This window comes from Scardinius erythrophthalmus (assembly GCF_964197995.2).
Source record: "Scardinius erythrophthalmus genome assembly, chromosome: 17".
In the NCBI taxonomy this organism is placed as follows: Eukaryota; Metazoa; Chordata; class Actinopteri; order Cypriniformes; family Leuciscidae; genus Scardinius; species Scardinius erythrophthalmus.
The window spans coordinates 22,252,751-22,277,439 of record NC_138237.1 but is presented as its reverse complement, the minus strand read 5'-3'; the positions used below and the strand labels follow the sequence as shown (position 1 = coordinate 22,277,439).

General features: G+C 37.0%; 2 protein-coding genes across 2 annotated transcripts; one reads left to right on the top strand and one right to left on the bottom strand.

Moving 5' to 3' along the window:
* Positions 1-2,069: 2,069 nt before the first annotated feature.
* On the top strand, positions 2,070-3,286 carry fabp6 (fatty acid binding protein 6, ileal (gastrotropin); the record flags this gene model as incomplete). Its single annotated transcript, XM_081390112.1, has 4 exons — positions 2,070-2,136; positions 2,751-2,926; positions 3,052-3,141; positions 3,224-3,286. 4 exons carry the CDS (start codon positions 2,070-2,072, stop codon positions 3,284-3,286), a joined length of 396 nt encoding a protein of 131 aa, XP_081246238.1.
* Positions 3,287-6,831: 3,545 nt separating this feature from the next.
* ccnjl (cyclin J-like) lies at positions 6,832-22,500 on the bottom strand. The gene is made up of 6 exons (XM_081390504.1): positions 22,130-22,500; positions 21,465-21,560; positions 15,997-16,207; positions 11,191-11,490; positions 9,244-9,403; positions 6,832-9,130 (listed from the first exon to the last, which is right to left on the bottom strand). Exons 2-6 carry the CDS (start codon positions 21,540-21,542, stop codon positions 8,656-8,658), a joined length of 1,224 nt encoding a protein of 407 aa, XP_081246630.1. The 5' UTR covers positions 21,543-21,560; positions 22,130-22,500; the 3' UTR covers positions 6,832-8,655.
* Between the last annotated feature and the right edge of the window lie 2,189 nt (positions 22,501-24,689).

Here is a 24,689-nt window from a genome sequence, read left to right as displayed (position 1 = left end):
CGGCATTTTGACATTATTTTGTGTGTGTTTGACTGTTTAAGTGCAATAAGCAGCGAAAAAAAACCAACTAAATTTAGTTCGGAGAGGCGTATATATATGTGCGTGCACTTTGGGGGTGAACACAAAATCTGCAGGAAAGAGTAAAATTATGCACAATACAGGCAATACCATGCTGAAATTCAAGCCCTGTAACACCAACAATAGTCATCCAGAGCAAATGAAACGAGTGAGTGAAGGGGAGGATGGCTTGTGTGTCAACTCATGAGAAAGCGCAACTGGTTTTGTGAATATATTCTGAAAATTACTATTGAAAGCATTTCAGATATTTCAGTATTAGTATGTATTGATATATAAAATCAATATTTTTGACAACTCTACATTGCACATTTTTTTTCAAAAAGAAATTAAAAAATGTATTATAAAAAAAATTCTGACCCACCCGCATTTGTCAGGTTGGCGGGTGTTAATGGCAAGTCCTGAATGAAGTATTATAAAAGTTTATGTTTCACTATGGTTTTTATTTATTAAACCATTCTCTTGGTGAATATATTGCGAAAGGCAAAGTTTAACGAGTGTTTGCAATCAAACCATATAATGTGAGTGAAATGTTCTTTATGACAACATAATCCAAGTACCTCCTTTTGTCATTTAACCATACTAGTTTGCTAATGTAGCAGCTTTCGTAATCTATTCAGTCTACTTTTACTGCTAAATTTCTAAATAATGATATATATATAGGCCTATATATATTTAAAAGGAAAAAATCTTCCTTGCAGAACTATCATGATAGTTCTCAACTTCACTGATAATATCTCATCCTCAAATGACCTTTGATGCTTCAAAGAAATCTCTAAATCCAAGACAAATGTCGCACCATTTCGTCTTCCCCAAGAACCAATGTGTGCTTTTTTAAGAGGTGAGCGCTTGCAGCTATAGCTCTGGAAGTGAAAAAGAGATCTCATCCTCTTCTGATCCTGCTTTTTCTCTCTTCAGCTCATCATTCTGCTATATTTGTGAGTGGTGGAGATCTTTGAAGCTGAAATTTATCTGTGAATCTCAACATAAGACTTGAGAAAAAATGAAACTCTCCAAGGCCAACGGAGATGATGCAACAAAAGCTGTATTCTATGAGAAACTAGCAGAGGTGTATGTGCTGAAGGGCATTGACCTGTGGCACATCTTTCCCTCTTTTTAAACTTCCAGATAATCAATTTTAAGACAGTTTTTCTGATATACCAGCATTTTGATTGATGAATTTCAGTTGCTTAAGGACAGGCCAAAATCTTGTCAAAAACCTGTATGACTCTCTGTCTTCTATGGAAACATTGGAAACCAAATAACACTGGAGCCCATTGACTTTCATTCCAAATATCTTCTTTTATGTTCCACAGAAGAAAGAAAGGAACGAACTGAGGTTGAGTAAATGGTGGCAGGATTTTCATCTTTGTGTGGAGTATCCCATCCTCAAATGGAAAAGAGGATTGGATAGTCACTGTAGAACAGCGTATACCCTGATGTTTTTCTTTCAGTTTTCTAGACGTATGAAAGGTTTGTGTGGCTATGAATCATTATCTACTGGAACATTTAGTTCAGTCTGACATAAAGAGCTTTCTTTCCTTTCAAAAGCAAGGTCAAAGCAGATTGCCTTCAGTAGTACTCGACAGCTGCAAACTAAAACCTATTTTGTAGCTGGTTGATGGTAGTATGAGAGATATTGCTATCTTACTCCCATTAATCATCTATTTGATATTGACTATATAGAAGACAAATGCTATTTCCATTATATCCAATTTTATATCACACTGTACAGATTTTTCTTCATTGCCCATGAATGGTACATCATTGCTACCCAGGTAACCAGCCTTGCGGTCATGCACTTGATGACTTGCTCTTTTGTGAGGCCATCGTAAAAGTTTATGGCTTGGTTATGATGATGGCGTACCCATAATTTTATGAAAAAGAGGCAGAGTTGAAGAGCGGTAGGGTATATAAGTGCAGGAAACTCGACCCATCAGTACCTCAGCTCTCAGCTCGCTCTTCGTCTCCAACCAACAATCAACACCCAAACCATGGCTTTCAACGGAAAGTGGGAAACCGAATCTCAGGACGGATATGAAGAGTTCTGCAAACTGATTGGTAAGCCGCTTCTTTTCAAACAACTATTTTTTGTTCTGTTGCTGGTGGTAACGTCAGTGGAAGAGTTACTACTCGAAAAATTCGTGAATTTCGGGCCACACTTCCATCCACTTAATCACAGGCTGATCTAGTTTAGACCGTCCTTGTACCATGAATTGCTTTGGACAAGAAAATGTTGTCCTGCATATCATTTGCAAGCATGTCTTAAGGTTCTTGTCGCCCAAATAATAAATGTTCTTCATTGGCATCATTTTACGAAGAACTTTTAAAATCCATGGAAATCTTCCATTTTACAAAGGTTCTTTATACTGGAACAGTATAAAAATACATTAAGAAAAAATTGTTCTTTTACAAAATGTTCAATGAAAGGTTCATTTTAAGAGTGTAGATTTAAATTTGAATATACGTGTGTGCATATTATATTTTTGTTTAAGAATATCTTAATCTTAAAAAAATGCTTTGAGAAATCAAGCCCCACCTCCTTTCTTTATTAGTATAACTGTCAGCTGATATGGGTGGTCTTCTTAAGTGTTAATTGTTACAAATTTGTGAATTTAATAAAATCGCCACAAAAGCCAGATTCTCTAAATTCTGATCGCTCTTACACACCTCAGGTATCCCTGATGATGTCATCTCGAAGGGCCATGACTTCAAGCTTGTGACAGAAATCATCCAGAACGGAGAGGACTTCACATGGATCCAGTACTACCCAAAAAACCACGTTGTGAACAACAAATTCACTCTTGGCAAAGAGAGTGAGATGGAGACTGTTGGAGGGAAGAAATTTAAGGTATGGCAATGGCATAGAAAGTCCTTACAGATTAGAGAGATTGGACTGCAGCTTCTGAATATGACTGTGTATCTCCAACTTATGTGAGATTCTTAAATGCTAGTATGTTCATCTGTCCTCACCAGGGCATAGTCTCCATGGATGGGGCCAAGCTGGCCATAAGTTTCCCCAAGTACCAACATACATCTGAGATCAGCGGTGGAAAGCTGGTGGAGGTGAGGTATTATCATTATAGACATTATGAAATGATATGCAATTATTGTAAAGTAGCTAAAGTCCCCTTGCTTTGCTTCACAGACCTCCACAGTGCCAACTGCCAAGGGTCCGGTTGTTTATGTACGTACCAGCAAGAAGATCTAACTCTAATATTGAGATAAATGACCCTCTTCTGCTCTGATCTCCAATTTACTTCAATAAAGTGTATGAGCTAAACTGACAACTGTCTCCTGGTCTTTCCTCTACAACTATTAAATGATGAACTGAGCATCTAATGATGTATCATTATAAAGAGGTGAAATATCTAATCAAATTAGAATGATTGCTGACAGCATGACCACTGGAGGGCAGTCCACACTTAAATCCTGCATGAAGCCCACAGGCAGTTCTCTAACAAAGACATAAGCATCCATTTTTAATGCATCCCTATGGAAACACTAATGATAACAAAGCAAGTAGAGGCTTGATTTTTCTAGGTAACTCTTCAAGATTGAGACATTCTTAATCAAACAAATACACACACATACCATCAAAGCAAAAATTATTCTGACATAATTTTGATATTATTTTAATAGTGGGTGCAGGAGACTATAGTTCATTTATGTAAGTGAGGATCGCAAAATAAAGTAAACTGAAACCCAACAATTCTTCATACAGTGGACTACCAGTAAAATGTATACAAATTTGGGACCAAAAATTATTCAGACAGTTCGGACCATGTTTTGCTTAAGTGTTTTTTTCTTCAATTGCTAATGCGACCTTTTTACACCACAGACTGAAGAAAATTAAGCATTGCTTGGTAATTGGTTTACCTAAATTGGTATTATCTAATTGTGTACTTAAATTAAACAGCTGGCTATTCAACCTAATTCATCTTTGAGACAGTCTAACAGAAGAATGGCCAAAACCAGTGAAATATCAACTGATCTGATAACTGAGTTCTTTTCATATTTTATTATCATTTTCTAAACTATAGCAAATAAACTGTGATAATGTGAGAAATGTTGAATGTGTCTGAATAAATTTGGATTTGACTGTATGTATGTATTATATATATATATATACACAGTCAAACCCAAATTTATTCAGACACATTCAACATTACTTTACTTTATTGTCCTCAGTATTTTATTTGATATATATATATATACATATATATATATATATATATATATATATATATATATATATACATATATATATATATATATATATATATATATACATATATATATATATATATATATATATATATATATATATTAGGGCTGTCAAAAGATTAATTGCGATTAATCGCATTCAAAATAAAAGTTTGTGTTTACATAATATATATGTGTGTACTCTGTATAATTATTTTGTATATATAAATACACACACATGCATGTATATATTTAAGAAATATTTGCATACATATACTGTATATATTTATATATAATTTATATTATATATAAATATATTTTTTTTATATATAAATTACACATTTTTCTTAAATATATACAAGCATGTGTGTGTATTTATATATACAAATTTAATTATACACAGTACACACACATATTATTTAAACACAAACTTTTATTTTGGATGCGATTAATCGCGATTAATCTTTTGACAGCCCTAATATATATATATATATATATATATATATATATGTGTATAATATATATATATATATATATATATATATATATATATATATATATATGTGTGTATAATATATATATATATATATATATATATATATATATATATATATATGCCTATATGTGTGTGTGTGTGTCTATCTATATGTGTATATCCACTCTATATATTTGTGTGTGTATGTACACACTCTAAATATATAAATAAAATAAAATACTGAGGACAATACTAATAAAATAAAGTAGGTGCGGCTTGATTTTAAAGCATTTTTAAGATATTAAGAAGCAAAATAAAATAAAGTAAAATAAAATAATTCTGAGGGCAATACTAATAAATAAGGACATGTGGCTTTATTTTTCAATGCAATTATTTTTAGATTAAGACATAAGCAATTCAAAAAAATGTTTTAAAAGGTGTAGCGTGTTTAATCTTTAACTCATCAAAACAGTTCATTGTAATTGACCACGAATGCATAAAGAAATAAAACAAAAGCAGTCGAGGGAGCGCTTCTGTTTAGAGGGACCCCCTCCTGATAATTAAGAAAAAAGGTGCCAGCCCCTCCCCTTCCTTGCTTTGCAAACAAAGGTTGTGAAAATGATCCATTACCCAACTGCCCCTTTGCCAGCTCTCAACCCCCCTCATCTGATTTGACATCTCTTCATCATCACACCAACTCAGACATGTGTCCCACCTCCCAGGGTCTGCGCATGTACCCCCCACCAGCCTCCAGCACAAAGGGAGGACCCCTCTCTCAGTCTGCTATCCACCCAATCTCTTTAATTAAACAGATAAGAGGCCAATCTCTGCAAAACCCCTAATCCGCGAGCTCCATCTTTTTCGGGATTTAATTGTTAACATTTTAAAGGGATGTTCCACCCAAAAATTAAAAATGTATTCACCCTCAGATGATTTATTTTTATTTATTTTTCCAGATGAACACAAAGATCACAACAGTGATTCATAGAACCCCTTATGTCTTCTAAAGTGAAACAATAGGTGTGTGAGAAAAATACTAGTATTTTAAAAGTTAATTTAATAATAAACCATCACTTTCAGCAACTCTGACATACTCCTAGACCAGTTTATAGCCTATAAAGTGATATGGCCTCTTAAAAGAATAAAATTATATAAGGTTGTATAATAAGGCTTAAGTCAAGAAAGGTTTTATAAGGTCATTAAAGGGATAGTTCACCCAAAAATCATAATTTACTCACCCTGTATGACTTTCTTTCTTCCGTGGAACACAAAAGAAGATATTTTGAAGAATGTTGATAACCAAATAGTTTTCGGTTCACGTTGACTACACAAAAAAAAAATACATTGGAAGTCGAAACGGTGTTAGTCTTCAAAATATCTTCTTTTGTGTTTCACAAAAGAAATGAAGTCATACAGGTTTGGAATGTTTTTGGTTGAACTCTCCCTTTAAGGTCTAACACGTCAGCGAAGCTACATCATGGCTGCCTCTATTATTTTAAAGGACTCTTTGTGTAATTCACTTTGTTTTAGTAAAAGCCTATAACCACTATGATCAAATGATCTCTGTACATTCCAATGTTAAATCTTATCTTCTTCTCTGTTTTGCACCACACCCACGGACAGAAAAAGAACTTTTTGCCCATTACTCCAACTTCACTGTAGCTAATTGTCGGCTGCTCTTTGAGCCCGAGAGCTTTTATCTCTGAAACGATCAGTGGTACTCAGTTGGATGCGCTTTATTTGTTTAGTGGTGTTTAGTGACAGGAAGAACCACCATGTGGGGCAGGAATCTCCCCCATTGTCTTCAGTCCAGCACGTTACATGCCGGGAGGAAGGGGGAGGGCAGTGGTATTTGGGGTGGAGCCAAATGAACACGACCCCACCCCCCCATCCCCCCGCCCCCTTCACCACTTCCAAAGACCTTTTCATGTGCAATGAGTCCAGACATTCACATGAAACAACTCGCCTTGAGCCATGCAAATCCAGCGTCTATTCAAAATGTATGATTCACACATGAACGAAACATTTACCAAGCTTTTGTGCTTTTTTTTTTTTCTCTTTTCATTTTATTTCTTGGGTTTTCATCCAATTTACACCTGTTATCTCCTCCCCTACCCAAATACAGGCTTTTAAATAAACCCATTAGATCACTGAATGAGCAGAATCAATTCTCTAGTCTACTAAATGCCTAGAGATTCAGGAGACATTGGTTGCAATGTGCAACATTTTCTTGGTGGAAAAATAAATCACTGCCTGGAAGCAGTAATCGCGTGTTAAAACAAACCAAACCAACAAAAAACTAATTCTACATAGTAAAAAAGTAGTGGTACAAAATAAAAAATATACAGTCTAAAAAGTAACAAACTACTGATTACATATTGCACACACAGAGGCTTCAACAAGAGAATGACTTGAAATATCAAACAGTGCGTGTCTGTTACAGTGAACACCGTTCTCTACAAAATACGGGACTTTAACACAAAAAATGTTCTGGATGAAAAAAAAAAATGCAACGAAACACATGAATGTTCTGACCAATTAAGAAAAAACATAAAACGTAAAGACAAGCCCTGCAGAATCAGCAAGTAAATGGCAATATATTGAGGTAGTTCAAAGTTCAGGACTGTAGGAGAAAGATTTTGATCCAAAGTCCAGTAAAGTGGTTGAAAAAGCTTCTCATTCAGCAGGACGTAAAGCAGACACTTTGGTCTAAAGGCCAGTCAACATAAAGGAATTCATTGTGTAGTCTAAGAACCCAACAACAAAAAAAAGAACAGGAAATAATGTTTGGTTAATTTTATCTTTAGTTTGCAACAATAATCATAAAATATTTTGGACCAAATATTACAGTCTGCTTTAAAATATCCAGTTTGTTTAACAGAAACAAAGACGTCTGGACTAAAATGTTGATCTAAAGGTATGACGCTACAAATTGAAGCTCACTGTAACAGCAGAACCATCTTTTCTAACCCGAGCGGTGAGGTTAAACCAGTTCTTAGCATGACCTTGGAGGTAAATGTGAACGACAGTGTAACAGTGAGGTAATCTTTACGAGCCACAGTGTCTGATAGGAACAATGAAGTCGTCTTCATAGCGCACGGCAGAACTGCAGGGCGATCATGGCTATTTTTCCCTTTGGGGAGGAGGAACTGGTAAAGCATGGTTTCCTCCAGCACAGATGCCTCCGTCCCTCGGGGCGTCTCCTTCCATCTGCCTGAGGGAACCGGAGCCTCGGCCTAACGTCAACCTTCTCCCCAGACCGCATCGGCAAGAAACAAAAGGAGCTACTTCATACAAACATCAGCTGGTTCAATGGTATGTTGTGTGTATGTATTAAAGATATCTGTACATCCCTGATTTGTGGCATGTCACTGTAAACAAGACCAGAAGGGAGACAGGATTCTTGGTCGTAAAGCCATCGGTTCATATAAAAGGCAGCAGCATCAAAGGACCATACAGCAAAATCCAGTGTGAAAGTTCAAGGACTCGTTTGAAAATGCTGGTGTGATGGAATCCGGATCTCCATGATTTCTCTTCTTAAGGCTGTATGCTTAAAAAAAAAAAAAGGATATTTGTCATAATCCCTAAGTCAAAAGAGCATCCTTCCTCTTTTTTTGAGCTTGACAGTTTGTGGCACAGCACTGGAAGAAGGTCCTCACTTGGCTAAATAATCTTCAAAAATAGACATCCTCAGTTCATAAAAATCCCAAAAGGAAGCAGCCAAAGCTACAAAACGAGAGCTTAAAGGCCGTTTTTTAAGTTAATACTATAACCTCCGTGGGGTCCGCTCGACTCTTGGCCTTCTGTTTGGAAAGTCTTTGCCGGCGTCCAAGACGAAGCCCCTCGGGGGCGGAGGACGGTGGCAGCCCAAGGTTGAGTTTGTCCTCCCTCTCCTGGCGTCACCTGTCAAAGCAGCCGGCTGTGAAGGTGTGGTGGGAGCTCAAGTAGCCGCTCCCGTAAGTCAGACCGAGGCAGTGGCGCTCGGGTCCCATGCTCACCTGCATGGAGATGGGACCCGGGAGGGGCAAGCCTCGCAGCCCCGACGCCAAGCTGGGGAAAGAAGCGAAGGAGCTGGCCGGCATCGAGGCCGAAAGCAGACTGGCCTGGTGGGGCTGCAGATATTCCCGAGAGCCCACGGGTCCCAGGGCCTGGCAGTCGGCCAGCATGTGCAGCTGGGACAGTGCCGGCGAGTGTTGGGAGAGCTGTGGGTAGTTGCTGGCCTGGAGGAGCAGCTGCTGGGTGCTGGAGGTGGGCTGCCTCTGCAGAGAGGGGGTGGCGGGGCTGGGGGGGATGAGACCTTGTGGCTGGAGACTCTGACCGGCAGAAGGGGAGGATTTGGATTTGTTGGCCTCTTTTACGTCGTTGTCATGAGCGCTGAAAAATGAAACGAAAGGCAACTGTAAGGGCAAGGTGAAGCATGTGCGGTTTACTTCAGGGAACATTATGCTGCATGAACGAGGGTATATACTGCGAGGGTTTGCTCTTACAGTAACATGAGCTGGATGCACTGCGTCAGATGATCCCAGGAGTAGCCCGTGAGCAGGTGGAGGACAGTGGTCCAGCTGGGGGAGATCTGCAGGCAGATTCTGGACGCAGCTATGCATGCAGCTGCCACCTGAGAGGGCCTGAAGCTCAGGAAGGCATGATCTACAACAAAGACGCACACAAAACACGCTATATTATATCCTTGTAAGAGATTGAAGAGATATTTAACGATTTTAAAAATAAGCAATAAATTATATCAAATAATGATTATTTACTAAGCATTTAAAAAATAAAACATGCATTTAAATTTATATTTGATTAAAAATTAAATTACATTATTGTAAATGTTAAAGGGATAGTTCACTTTGAAATTAAATTTTGGTATGTTTTAGCTTACCTCAAGGGCATCCAAGATGTAGGTGTCTTTTTTTCCGCAGTAGTTTCAATTTTGATATTTTTAGGTCAAACCGTTCTTGTCTGTCAGTCATATAATGCAGGTCTATGGTCACTGCCTCAAAGAGCATGCACAGAGTCCAAATTAAAACAATTCCCTGTCGTCCAAATTAAACAATTCCCCATCGTAAGTACACATTGATGGCCTAAGACACGAAACGAGCGGTTTGTGTGAGAAAACGAACAGTATTTATATCATTGTTACCTCTTGAACACAGCCGCGTCCAAGTGATCTGAGGGCACGGGCGGGTATAGATATATACACTAGATGTCGCCTTGGCTACGGTTTCGTTCCAATGAACTGCAGTAGCCATGGCGACATCTGGCGACATCTAGTGTATGTATCTATACCCGCCCGCGCCCTCAGATCACTTGGACGCGGCTGTGTTCAAGAGGTAACAATGATATAAATACTGTTCGTTTTCTCACACAAACCGCTCGTTTCGTGTCTTAGGCCATCAATGTGTACTTACGATGGGGAATTGTTTAATTTGGACGATGGGGAATTGTTTTAATTTGGACTCTGTGCATGCTCTTTGAGACAGTGACCATAGACCTGCATTATATGACTGACAGACAAGAACGGTTTGACCTAAAAATATCAAAATTGAAACTACTGCGGAAAAAAAGACACCTACATCTTGGATGCCCTTGAGGTAAGCTAAAACATACCAAAATTTAATTTCAAAGTGAACTATCCCTTTAATGTACATTAATAAAATTCATTAATGTAATTATAAAGTTCATTAGTCAGTAGGCCATTTACAGTTGCCAAGCAAAAAAAAAAAGAATTTATTCAATTAAGGTTTGGTCACATATATTGACTTTTGTACATTATTGTACATTGTACTGTATTCTACATTATTATAGGAATTGTACATTATTATTATAATGTAATACACACTACTGTCAGGAGGATTTAGTTTGATAGAATACTTCTATTAAATTGATCAAGTGACTGTAATGTTACAAAAAATATATATTTAAGTAAATGCTGTTCTTTTGAACTTTCTATTCATCAAATAATCCTGAAACAGATGTATCACTGTCTCCACAAAAATATGAAGCAGCACAACTGTTTTCAACATTGATAATAATAAGAAATGTTTCTTGAGCAGCAAAACAGCATATTAGAATGATTTCTGAAGGATCATGTGACACTGAAGACTGGAGTAATGATGCTGAAAATTCAGCTTTGCATCACAGGAATAAATTACATTTCAATTCAATATTTCACAATATAACTCTTTTCACTGTATTTTTGATCAAATAAATTCAGCCTTGTTGAACATAAGAGACTTCCTTTAAAAAAAATCGTAATAATTGTGCTAATGTTAATGCTAATGTGTAATGTGATATCAAAATTATAACATTTCTATCAAATTTACAATATGAATTGATCTACTCAAACTACATTTTTACTTGCTAAATGTTTCATCACTATTACTCATTTCATTTTCAATAAAATTCAAATAAAAATTACTTATTTTTCTTACCTTGCAAAGAGACTTCCAGGAAGTAGTGTGTGTACTTGTCCATGAAAGCTTTGGTCTTGGACAGGGAGGAGAGGGGCCAGCCGTTGTGTAGGTCCCCTTCCTGGACAGCAGCGTGGAGGTAGTAGTCAATGAAGTGGGCAGGTGTGGGCATGCACAGGTTCCAACCGAACGTCTCCAGCAGCAGCAGCTCCATCTTGATGAGGTCCCGCTTGTTGAGGGTGAGGTTCAGGCTGCACATGAAGCCCAGAGTGTTCAGCTGCTCCAGTTTGGGCACACGGTCCTCCTTCTCCTCAAACTTACCTGTGAAAAGACCGGCAAATATTTGAGCTCATGCATTTCATTTGATCAATGTTACATGCTTGGTTAAATCACAATGTTAAAATACGAATGGATTTCCCTGTGGATTATCCCGCTGTTATCCCAGACATCACATCAGAGATGTCACGTTACAGATTCATGATGTTTAATGGATGAAAGCAAGGGAATTTTATAGCGATTTCTTTTTTTCCAGATGTCACTGAGATCTAAAACATTCTTGATCTAAGAACAATACACCTCTGTGCTTCATTCACACACTTAGGTTTCTTTAAAAGGATATGCATTGGCATCAAGGTGAGGCATTTCATGAATTCCTGTAATGAAAGAGCACAGCTGCCTCATGGTGAATTAGCCCTTCTCTTCAGAATTCCTTTGTTCTCTTGGTTTCCCCTTCCTGACTCTAGGTGCTAGGTGTTAATATCTTTTCCCCAAAGTCCAAGGCTCCCTAGTATTGCTTCCCCTGCAGTCTAATGCTCCAACAATAAGGGCCCCACGACCTCTGACTTCTGCGGCTCATGGTTGAGCGCACACAGTCCCCCACAGATCACTGGCTGGCGGAGGAGACACAGTCCAAACAGAAAAGAGAAACCAAGGTCACTCCTTCATTCCTTGGCACTTTCAATAAACGCATGCTATAGACAACGTCAGGTCTTTGTCCTATTAAATGAAACATTACATCTTAAAGCACTATCAGGCCTTTACATCATATGTGACCCTGGACCACAAAACCAGTCACATGGGTCAATTTTTTTAAATTGAGAAAGCTGAATAAATAACCTTTCCATTGATGTATGGTAGATATGAATAGGATAATATTTGGCCGCGACGCAACTATTGAAAATCTTGAATCTGAGGGAACAAAAAAATCGAAACATTGAGAAAATCGCCTTGTGCATTTACAGTTGTGCTGCATTCACTCACCAAAATAAATGTTTTATATCTTTACGGTAGGAAATTTACAAAATATCTTCATGGAACATGATCTTTACTTGATATCCTAATGATTTTTGCCATAAAAGAAAAATCGATAATTTTGACCCATACAATGCATTGTTGGCTATTGCCACAAATATACCCGTGCGACTTATGACTGGTTTTGAGGTCCAGGGTCACATATACTCGCTCTGCACATATGGCTGTGTACCAATTTTTCTAATAAACTTTGATTTGAATAATATTTTGCTGTTAAAAGTAAAAGTACCCTTTATTAAAACAAAAACTGTGCATCTACTGCAAGCTGTAATATAAACACCCAGTTATCAGAAGAGTCAGATGTTAATTCAATAAATGCTCTCACAGATTTAGTAAGTAATTCGTTACACCATGTGTTCATCCAGTTGAACCTCTACGACCTAAAATATTTACTCTAAGTAACCCCTGAAATTAACCGGGCAATAAGTGGGTGTTTCTTCAGCTATGAGCAATTCAGTTTAGAAAATAAACTCTCTTTAAAATGCACTTTAAACTCTCGCTCTAGTTTCTCAACAGTGTATACATGCGTCACAGGAGAATTCTGTCAATTGTACTGAGATTTTCCTAAAACATCCACGATTTCTTTCAAATATGAAATAGCGTTTTAGTAGTATTCAGGCTGAATTTTATAAATAGCATTTTATGTTTCCTAAATGTGTGTGTGTGTGTTTATACATACATACATACACATATATATATATATATATATATATATATATATATATATACACACACACACACACACACACACACACGCACACATATATATATATATATAGGCTATATGATATGTACACACACACAAAGACTTGAACTCAAAACCCAGGACAAATACAATTTCTTTTCTTTTTTTCATTTCACTGTATATCCAGCAGCAGAACAGGAAACACTGGTGGACCTCAAAAATGCATTAATAAAATGTCAAAAATGCCAAGCTGACACACAAAAAAAACACTGCCCAGTGTCTTTTCTTAATTACCTGGGGTGTACAAATTCTTTTCATTAGCATCAAACCTCAAGGGGGAATCTGTCACACTAATCTGAATATCAGGAACCCTGCTGAGTGTTTCAGTTCAAACATGCTCCTCTAGGGCCCTCAGCTCCCCCACCCCTCCCTCGCCCTCCTGAGGAAAGGGCCAGCCTGCATTTGACATGCTACTCTACACCGTTTTCTGAGCTGCAGCCCCATTAGTTACAGGACAGATGCCGTTTCAACAGGGCTTCTTGATGAAGACGGAAAAGTACCACACGATTAAGGTTTCAACTCATCTTGTTTTCATTATTCCTTCAACATGCAGAGAATAAACCTTTAATATCCAAAAAGATGGCTTTTTTATGTTTACATGCTATCAGATTCGATGAAGAAAAACGAGTTTCACGTCATGCATTGTGCTTTAAACCGGTTACCATAACAAACCCCCATCACCCCAGTTCAGGAGAGGAAATGAGCCTGATATCTCACCCTCTTCTCCTCCTCCAAAGTTTTCAGCTAAAAGAATGAGAGCGGGTGGGTGTGGGGGGCTAATTGTGCTGATAACATCAAGCTCAAGTGTTCGCCCATGCATATCCTCAAGCTGCATTTAGCCATCATTCATCGCTGAACATTATCACCTGAAAATTAGATTTTCACATGTTCTCAGCTGAAGCTCTCGGCATGGTGCAATTTCTGCAGACTCAGCCTTCAGGATGATCATCCAGTGTTAATACCGACTTAATACGAGGTTACGCTCTGGTTTCAAATTATACGAGCTTAAAAAAAAACTTAAACCAAAGCAAATGAGCTTTAGACAGGCAGCAGTGTTATTTTAGTATTATTATTATAATATTCCTTAATATTTGCAGTTAGCGTTTCTTTTTAGTATTTGTTACGTGCTTTTGCCATTTTTATTAGTTTTATATTTCTATATCTTTAATTTATTTGGTAACACTTCACAATAAGGTTCCATTAGATAACATTAGTTGACTACTTTAGCTAACATGAACTAACAATGAAAAATAATTCTAAAGCATTTATTAATCTTAATGTGAATTTTAACATTTACTAATACATTACAAAAATAAAAGTTGTATAATTCAACATTATTTAACGAAGTTTAGCTGACACGAACTAACAAATGAACTCATGAATACTCATGTATTTTTATTTACTAAAACTTTAACAAAGATTAATAAATACAATGTATTAACATTGTTAATAACTAACGGGACCATTTCTTTTCATTTCAGTCATTTTATTACTTTTATTTCCATTAGTTGCCAAAATAGCATTTCTAATTTTTAAGTTTTTTATCCAAATTTTTTTTAGCTTTATTTTAATGAACAAAAATAGTTTTTAACAACACTGACAGGCAGTAGTATACGATTAACCTCTAAATAGGAGCACACGAACAACACTAAAATGAATCGTAAGATGGGATTTTCTATAACATGCAATCACAAGCCAGTTTGTTTAATGCAAAGAGAGCGTCTCCCTACAATTTGTCATAATAAATCTTGGTCTGAATGGAAACTTTGCTATAAGCTCTCAGATTTAAGCGCCCTGTCCCACACACACTGACTCCAGGCGACTCTTAGAGAAACCCAACAATGGCCGCAGCCGCCTGAATCAATGACTTCGGGAGAGGGAGGGATATTTTAACAAGGAACATGAGCCAAAGCCATTATTCATTCAGTCAAAGCAATTAATTAATGCCTGAACACTGCCAATTGCCGGCCAGCGCAAAACAACCCTCCCCCAACAAGAGCCAGCCATAATGAGGGTCAGAAGTATGAGAGAGATTTGGCATTTAAAGACAACCTTTAGATTATTCAGGTCATTTAAGTACAGATGCATACGCAGAAAGCAATCTGAATTAATAACTGTCATTACGAAATCTGTTTTCGGCCGCCTTGATCTAGGCTCCAGATTTTAATCTGTGAAAAACACCAACACATGGCGACACAAGTCACCCCCTCTTATCTTATCTGTCCCGCTTTGTTTTGTGTGTAAGCAAGCAGACTTGCCACCACTGATAACACGCCATGCCACATTACACAGCACACGTATATTGAGTCAGACTTCCTTGTTTCCAGCACTATACATCTACTGGAGACATCAGGCGACACTCCTGCGTCACTGCAAGACGGCCTCTCTCCTTTTGCTTTCGTAATCTACCAGAAATCGCCGGTTAGACTTTGGAGGCTTGCATCATGCCAATGCAGCTTTATCTTTCTGGTTTGTGCGTTGGATGGGTTGCCTTGGAGACTGACTAAAAGGTCTTGAGGCCAGCGGAGGCCATGCCCTCTTATGCACACAGCTGTCACACAGGCACAATACAACAGCCAGCTAGAGTCACACACACTTGCTCCGTTCAATGCGAGCACTCACAAAAATGAAATTTCTTGAGTTCAATTTGACTTCGGCTACCTGCAATGAGTTTACAGCCGGATCAGGTACAGGTAAAGGGGATGAAACACCAGCAGCACAGGCACATAAAAGCATCAACTACAGTGCAATCACATTACTCTTTGACTTACTGGCCAGGAGGAGGCAGGAGAGGGCGATGACGTACAGCTGCCGCACCGCTACGTCATAGTGGTCCATGAAGAGGTCGAGCAGGTAGACGGCCAGGTGACGCGCTGTAGGGCACAGCTGGTATCGGTTACTGAGAACAGCGAGCAGGTCGGCAAAGTACCGGCGCATCCCGATCTGTGGAGAGTGGGCCTGGTACGTCGGCAACTTCAGCTCCTATGGAGAAAAGGTTTGTTACATAGTACTATTGTAATTGTTATTACACTTTACAGCATGATCAAATTCTTGTTTAAAATTGGCCAAACAACATTTAATCCAAATGTCCACTATTTAGACACTTCTTTATGACAGAAATGCTACAGCCACTGTCATTTCTTCAACAAGAACATGTGGACATCAAAAGATGCGAACTCGCAGCGAGGGTTTAAACTTTTATTTTGAAATCACAATGAACAACAATTTGCAGAACATTGATGTATTCTCCTGTGTTGGCATTACAAATCTGATGAAATGACACACGTAACGTTGCATACCTAGATGAATGTTATAAGCAACCCAAACTCTGAGCTCACGCAGAGATGGAGGTTTTTTAATTGAACAGCTGAGATGCACTCTGTGTATTTAAATTCTAACAGTGCAACAGTTCGCTATGAAACACAAAGCGCATCAGACTTTATTAGACATTATTATAAACCCAAACAAAGAGCACATGCAGCGACAGAGTTTGTGTAGAGCAGCATTTACTGTAAACGGTCTCAGACACTGGAAGAAACATGTAACCTGTACGCATCTAAATAATTAATGGGTCGCGCTTCACTCTGAAATACACAGCACATATATTTGAAGACTTCAGATGCAAAGCTGCTCTCCGCCACCTCTGTCAAAAATGAGAGGACGATATCGAGTGACTGCTCTCCGCACAGATTGCACCTTCATTAAATACTTTCCCTTCAAACCCGCTAAATCTCAACCTCAGCCCATTCAGAAATACCGCTTCGTTGGCAGAACCCTCTAAACTCCACTTCCCTTTGCCAGATAAAGCCTCTGAGTTCACAGAACCAATCAGAAGACGCGAATCGAATTATATGATTTTAAGATGAATGACGGGGTGTGTTTGAGCTGCAAGTTTTTATCCTGTTTAAATAAACAAGATGTTTAGAAGTTTATACTAGAAAGATACATTTTATGACAACGGATAGTTTAGATTTGACTAATATCGGTTTAATGTTTACTGACTTAATGCACTTCTAAGTGCAAAACTTACTTAACTGTACACTTTTTATAGTTATTTATTTATTATTTATCTTTGATATCAATTTTATATTTATGTATTATATATATTTAAAATTGTATATAGGTTATTATATTTTAAATATATATTATATAATATATTTTTGTTTATTTTAAGTGCGGTAATGTATATGGTGTAGTTATTGTGTAATGTCTTCTATTTATGGATAGATGGATGGATGGGTGGATGGATGCTTTATTAATCCCCAGTGGGGAAATTGTAATGCATAAGCAGCCAGACTTCTCAGGACTATACACTACTATACAAAAATACAAACATATTATACAATACGTAAAGATTAACCGTGTACAAATATACAGAATAAACACAAAATACTAAAAAATATGTTTACAGTACACAGGGTATACAAAAATGCACAGGATACACAGTTGCAATTACAAGAGGCTGTATATACAAAGTGTGCATATAATGTTTTATTTTCCTCAGGTGTTATGAATGAATGTGACCCACTAGTTTACCAAAAGATCAATGCATTTTTTTGGATGTTTTGCTCATTATGGTTATACTGCGTGAATTATTTTTTAGTCTTTTACCTTTATTCAGAGAGTACAGTTAGGAGTGACTGGAGAGAGATAGGGTGGGATCGGGAAATAACCGCGGGTTACATTCAACCTGTGAGCACTTGGACCTGAACATGGTACGGACGTGGTCACGGGGCAGGAGTGATTTTGCAACTGTTTATTATGTATTGTCCAAAGAGGTGGGTTTAGAGGTTTTTGAAGAAAATTTCAAAAGCTGGTTTTGCAGCAAAAGACAATCAAATTGGTTAAATACCACTGAATTGGCTAAAGTGAGATTTTTTAAAATAGGGCATTTCAATTACAGACTAATAACCTTTTCATTGCCATTAAAGTGAAATTACAGAACCTAAACACAGGAGCCTGATAAAAAAATAAATAAATGCTGATTTAAAAGAAAAATGTCAGACGGACTTAGAGGTTTTTGCATCTGAAGTCTTAATTTCTTTATTCTTTATTGTGCAACCTTTGCGATTTCACATAGCACTAAGTTATATTATAATTTTTAAATTGTTTTAATATATTGTGCAGCCTTAGAAAGCAGTCTAATAATGCGTTTAATGAATTCTCATCCATGGAATGCACCACTTCCAGTATTTTGCTTATTAATCTGTAAATTGGAAACAAGCACTTGACTTTAATTGAGGAATCGTGACACACATAATATATATATATAATGAAAGTATTAATTTCTTTCACATAAAAAATTGCAGATTCCAAATTTAACTTTTTTTTGTGTGAAAGAAATTAATACTTTCATTCAGTATTGATAATTTCATTTCTTTCATTCACTTTTAATTCATTTAACATGCATTAAATTGATCAAAAGTGACAGAAAATATATTTATAACGTGACAAAAGATTTCTCAAATAAATGCCGTTCTTTTAAACTTTATAAATTCTATTCAAGATTCATGACATCTATCACAGTTTCCACAAATTTATTAAGCAGCGCAACTGTTTTCAAATGTTTCAAGCACCAAATCACCATATTAGAATGATTTCTGAAGGACCGTGTGATATTTTTTTAAACATAAAAAATTCTATTATTCTGTGATATTACTATGTATGATGGTAATTGTACTTTTAAAGTAAAATAAATAAATTTGTAAAAGGGTTAGAAAAGTAAAAACTTATGAACCAAGAGCATAAATTGCATCTAATTCTAAAACCATTTTTACATAGTGTTGCACTGTTCAAATAGATGAACAAATTGTTTTCCATAAATAAGACCCATTATAGTAATGTCCTTTTGTCAGCATTCTTTGTAATTTAGCAAACCAGAGCAGCTCTCAAAAATCCATCTGATACCAACTGCATAAAAATTACAATTCAAACATCCCCAAAAAGGCTGCAGTCACACTTAATAAGCGGCTAAATTGTCAAACTCTTTCCAGACATGAGTCCCACAGGCAGAGTGTGCCGCTTTATAGTGACTGTTGAGGAAAAAGCTGGTTCTTTTACAGGCCTAGCCATCATGTCTCACAGCCATCTGTCCCCTGTGGGGTGAGGGGCTGGGATTTGACCCTCTCAACGAGCCCTTTTGTAGGGCCTAGACAGCCCTACAGCTGCTGCTGTATTTGAATCAGATTGTCAACTGCATATCTTGATGCAAATCATTTTCAAGAGAACAAGCTTTAATTGTGACCATTTTCAAAGCATCTATAGATACAAGGTAAAGCTAAAGGAAATAAAACTAGTTTGGCATTTGACATTTTTATGGATTGCGCAACGATAAAATAGGAATTGGCATTTGAACATCACACACATGCAAAAAAAGAGAGAAAAGACTTGCTTGAATATTACCATTTACATTGCTGAAGACAGACTAAATTATAGCTGAAGTGATGGAAAACACCATTACAGAAAACATATTCTTGCTAAATTTAATTTGTGCTAAAAAACATTAGAGCAAAATTAAGAGCAAGGCTGCTAATTAACCTCCTAAAAGATTTCAATTCATTTCAAAGCCTCTTAGCTTTCGGTATTGACGTAGTGGGAGGTGAAGTCTGCCAACCTCCCACACAAAACAATTTAAACTATAGCCTATCTGTGCAAAGAGTTATCCCGTAAACATTTCTGCACAACATTAACTGAGCATTGCACGTTGGTGAACAGAGAGAGATTGTTCTGTCTAAATAAAATCCACCAACACCAAACCTCCAATCTTCAGATATTTCACTAAACAGCTGAATCGCTTTGCTTCTCCAGTGAATTAAGTCCTACACATCACCAGATTTCACATAGTGCAACTCTGACCAACCAGGTGGTGAAGAGAATAACGTGCCACGAAAGAAACCCCACTTTCTGTCACATACATCATTTAGCCACTCCTTGACACATGCTGAATAAACCCAGCAGGATTTAGTAATCTCAAGCTAACAGACAAACTCAAGTACAAACCCACACACGCAGACAGAACACTTCACATTCCCAACCGGATGTGAGCACACCCTGCAATAAACAGGACAGACAATAAAAAGACAACAGACTGCACTAAATAAATGCACTTAAACCTCACTGTCTGATGAGTGCAATTCACTCAGTAGTGAGGAAACAAAAGTTCACATGGTTTAGCAATACACTTCCTAGTGTTCCAACTCAAAAAGTGTGTTGACCAATAACGACATAAAAGCTCTACACTGGTCTAGACTTTTACATCATTTGCTAAATTATATATATATATATATATATATATATATATATATATATATATATATATATATATATATATATACTGTGTATAAATATATATATATATTTATACACAGTATATACATATATACACATATGTCTATATGTGTATATATGTATATACTGTGTATAAATATATATATATATTTATACACAGTATACATATATACACATATATACATACACACACATATACACATATATACATATAGATATATATACACAGTATATATATATATATACACACAGTATATATATATATTTATACACAGTATATATATATATATATATATATATATATACATACACAGTATATATATATATATATATATATATACATACACAGTATATATATATATATATATATACATACACTATATATATATATATATATATATATATATATATATACACATATACACACATATACATATATACACACATATACATATATTATTCAGCAAATTATGTAAAGGTCTAGACTAGTGCAGAGCTTTATGTGTATATAAGTTACGTTTTGTAAAAAAAAAAAAAATGTAAAACGTAAAAATATGACTATATGTTCAATTTAAACTAAAAGTAGGCTAAAAACAGAGGACCCTGGTGGTTTCGTCGGAAAGTCCTGGGACAGCGTTCCTAGTTATAGATGATATTTAATATGATCATGATCAGGGAAGTGTGTTTTGCATACAAATGTAGACGATGCGATGGCCAGGAACCTTCATAAAGCCACAATCAGGAGATGTTTTCTAAGGGCTGTGTGACATTTCACACTTCCCCATCAAAGCTTGGGCAAGTCAAACCAATCCTGGTTTAATGTGTGGCAATCAAGCCAAGCGACGGAGGCCTGGATAATGACATTTGGAATGTTTGGAATTTGTAATGTACATTTGGATTAAAACTGCATTGTGACAACAACCCATGATGGACGCAAAGCTGTTCAACTCACCTTAATTCGCAGAGACTGATGGATGTCCGCTGCGAGCTGGCTTTTCCACCACTGCCCCTCCGTTTCCATCTTTCCCATCCAGAAAGGGCCCCAATCCTTAAACACAAAAACATGAGTGTGAGAGGGAAAGAAGCAATTCCTGTTCAGTTTAGGCACTTCAACTACACTACTTCTATTTCAGGGAAAATGTCACAGTTCTTCAGGCGAACTAAAGACATATAAGTGAGTGCTTGTGGGGAGAATCTTGTCTAGATTTACTGTGAGCTTGAAGTCCTCCAGCAAAGTTCGCTGAACTACAACAGCCTCTAGTTCCATCCCAAAAATCACGACTTTGTCTTATTTATTTGTGGAATACTTAATTAATAACATAAACATAGACAAAGCTTCTGTATTTTGAGGTCACTTTGTTTCTTAAAAAAAATTAAAAATAATAGAATCTGTCCGAAATGAAAGTGACCGGCGCCGCACATCCACCCCTGCGGCACGCCACGAGACCCCTATTACAGCGATATCAAGTATACACGAGAGTTGTGAACGAATAAAGCAACGAGTTTCGGGTTAAACGCGTAAATCGACCGCGACTATCTAAACTAAAACAGAAGCTGAAAATGAAACATTATAGGAAACCGTAAACCGCTCTTTATTAAGACAACAGCGCGTCTTACCACTGAGACAACGGCGCTCCGGACCAGACCCCTTTGTTTCAAAACTGCCGCATACTGGAGTTATATCCTTCAACTACGCTCGTGTGTACTTTTCAAAACAAATCCCATATCAAGGAAAATTCTTCCAGCGAATAACAACGTCGCTTCAATGTACACTTGGATGGGGTTTTTAATCAAAACACCGCCGCATGTGTGTCCAAGTTTAACCCTTTGACTTTTTTTCGCCGTCCCGTGCAGTGTGCTGAGCTGTGCTCCCCCAGCGGCCTGAGAGGAGCAGATCTGATGATGATGGTGAGCGGAGCTGCATGCTCGCTCCAAACGGGGAGGAGTCCGCCGCGCGGACATTAACATCATTAAAACATTGATAGATCTGTAAGACTGAAATGTGTGTTATTATTCAACTATCATCTAAATCTACAGGTGGTGATACGGTTTCCTGAGATTACTGATATTAAGTTATTGTGATGTAGAGGACAGTGCGAAGAACAGAATATATTTTAATGTTTTATAATTTAATGGCAATAAATAAAACTGTTATCCTTATTTATGTATTTATCTGATCAATAATTCCTTTTTCAAATAATTACGCATTTTGCATAATAATGGGTGTTGATGGAATTAAAAAAAAATATATATATATTTTTGTACAGATAGTGGATGTACAAATGGCTGTTTATTAGTGAAAACTCCATCCAAGTTTTGTAAAATAGTGACCAATATCATATTATTTGTATTATTTAATAATGTAATAATATTTTAGATGTTTTGCATGTATTTGGCCAGCAGGTGGACCCTGCACTTAGGACTGTTAGTAGACGCTTTAAACCTAAGTTGGCGTAAAATAATGAGGCGTCTAGCTATGTATCTCCCATGTAGCCTAATAGCCTATATAAACAGCAATGTCTGATCAGTTAGCTTCTTGTAAAGGTATCAAATTAATTTTAACTTAGAGTCAAAAAAATCTAATAGCCTATTTGTAGAGAGGGTTATGGCTCCTGTGTGCAGTTATGCAAACGGTGGTTTGAACAGTACGGTAAGACATGTACCAACCATTAAATGTAGCTTTTCTATTTAGGAACGAGACAGATTTATTTCACAGACAAGGCTAGTCTCATACTAAAATGTATGTTTGAGCAGTTTTAACTGAAAGTAACCTGCCAAATCTTAAATGTCACTGCCATTGTTTTGTCTCAAGACACACACCAGAAATGCTTTTTTTTCTCTAAGGCATGTTTATAAAAGCTGCCTAAATGCCATAACTGAACTAAATCCTAAACCTGGATTAATCTAAACCCTGTGAAACCAGGCCTACAAATGCCATTTTGAATGTGTCATCAAAAATAATAAAAACGGCACAAAGATTCTGTAATATTTTTGTAGGCCTACTCCACAAAGAAGATCCCATGTTAATTTAGCCTCATTTTACTGTTGTAACTACTGAATTTGGTGTACTTTGTTACACATTTGTGCAAGATGCATTTGATCACGTCATAACCCTAAACCAAGGCACTTTGCTCTTCTCTTGTTAGTTGCTCTGAGTGTCTGCTAAAAGCATTAATGCTTATAAATGTAAATGAGAGATGTGGGAAATCTTCACTCTTATGATGTATTATTATGTCTCTCATTTCCATGTATAAACAGTCTGTAGTTACAGTGTGAAATGCTAATATGGAAGTTATGTTATAGGCTAATGCTCTTAACTCTCTGTAATGCTATACACTTCTCACAACTTAACACTAGCGTGTCGGTGGTCCCCTTCGGTTTGATGAATGTGTATGATAAACTTTTGGAGCACCGCTGTGTGAAATTAAGCAGTCTTATATCCTTGCTGCCCACTATATCATGTCATTAAACCATCTGGCACAGCAAAGACCAAGTGGGTCAAATGCCATAGCTGTCATGGCCTGCATGGTCATGTCCAGTTCAGTGAAAGTCCCAGAGTTGGCTGGCAACACACAACAAACACTTGAGAGGAAGTGCACATCTGCTCTCGAACAACTTTTTTTGCTTTCGAACAACAGTGCTTCCTCCCATAGTTAAGTTGCCAGTTGCATAACTACATTTCACATCAAAATTAACTTCACATTAACAAAGTTCAGATCAATGTACAATTAATTTAGATATACTGATACCTTTAATGCCTACTTTAAAAAGGACCAATTTACACCATCAAATGATACCTACATAACCTGCGTGACCATTCTATTTGCAACGGCCATTTAAAGGCCCAATACTTACCGCAGTGTACTCATAAGACTTCAGCTCTATCTCCCTGATGATAGTGTTATGGGGCCTGGGGAACTATATTTAGCTGGCCCTGTGACTGCACTGGCTATGCTAGTCAGATTCCAAAGAGTATGCTCCAGCACAGCCAGACCAGCACCTGCTGTCAAAGCTGACTGCCACACCACTACCTTATAGCTACTACTGGGCCTGGACCACATTTCCTGATCCAGACCCTCAGCGGCCAAAAAATAAGGTCTGATTCATCTCCTCTGCTGTCCCTAGCTTAGCATACTTTTTAAGAGGGCACATGTCCTTATTTCTTATTATAGACATT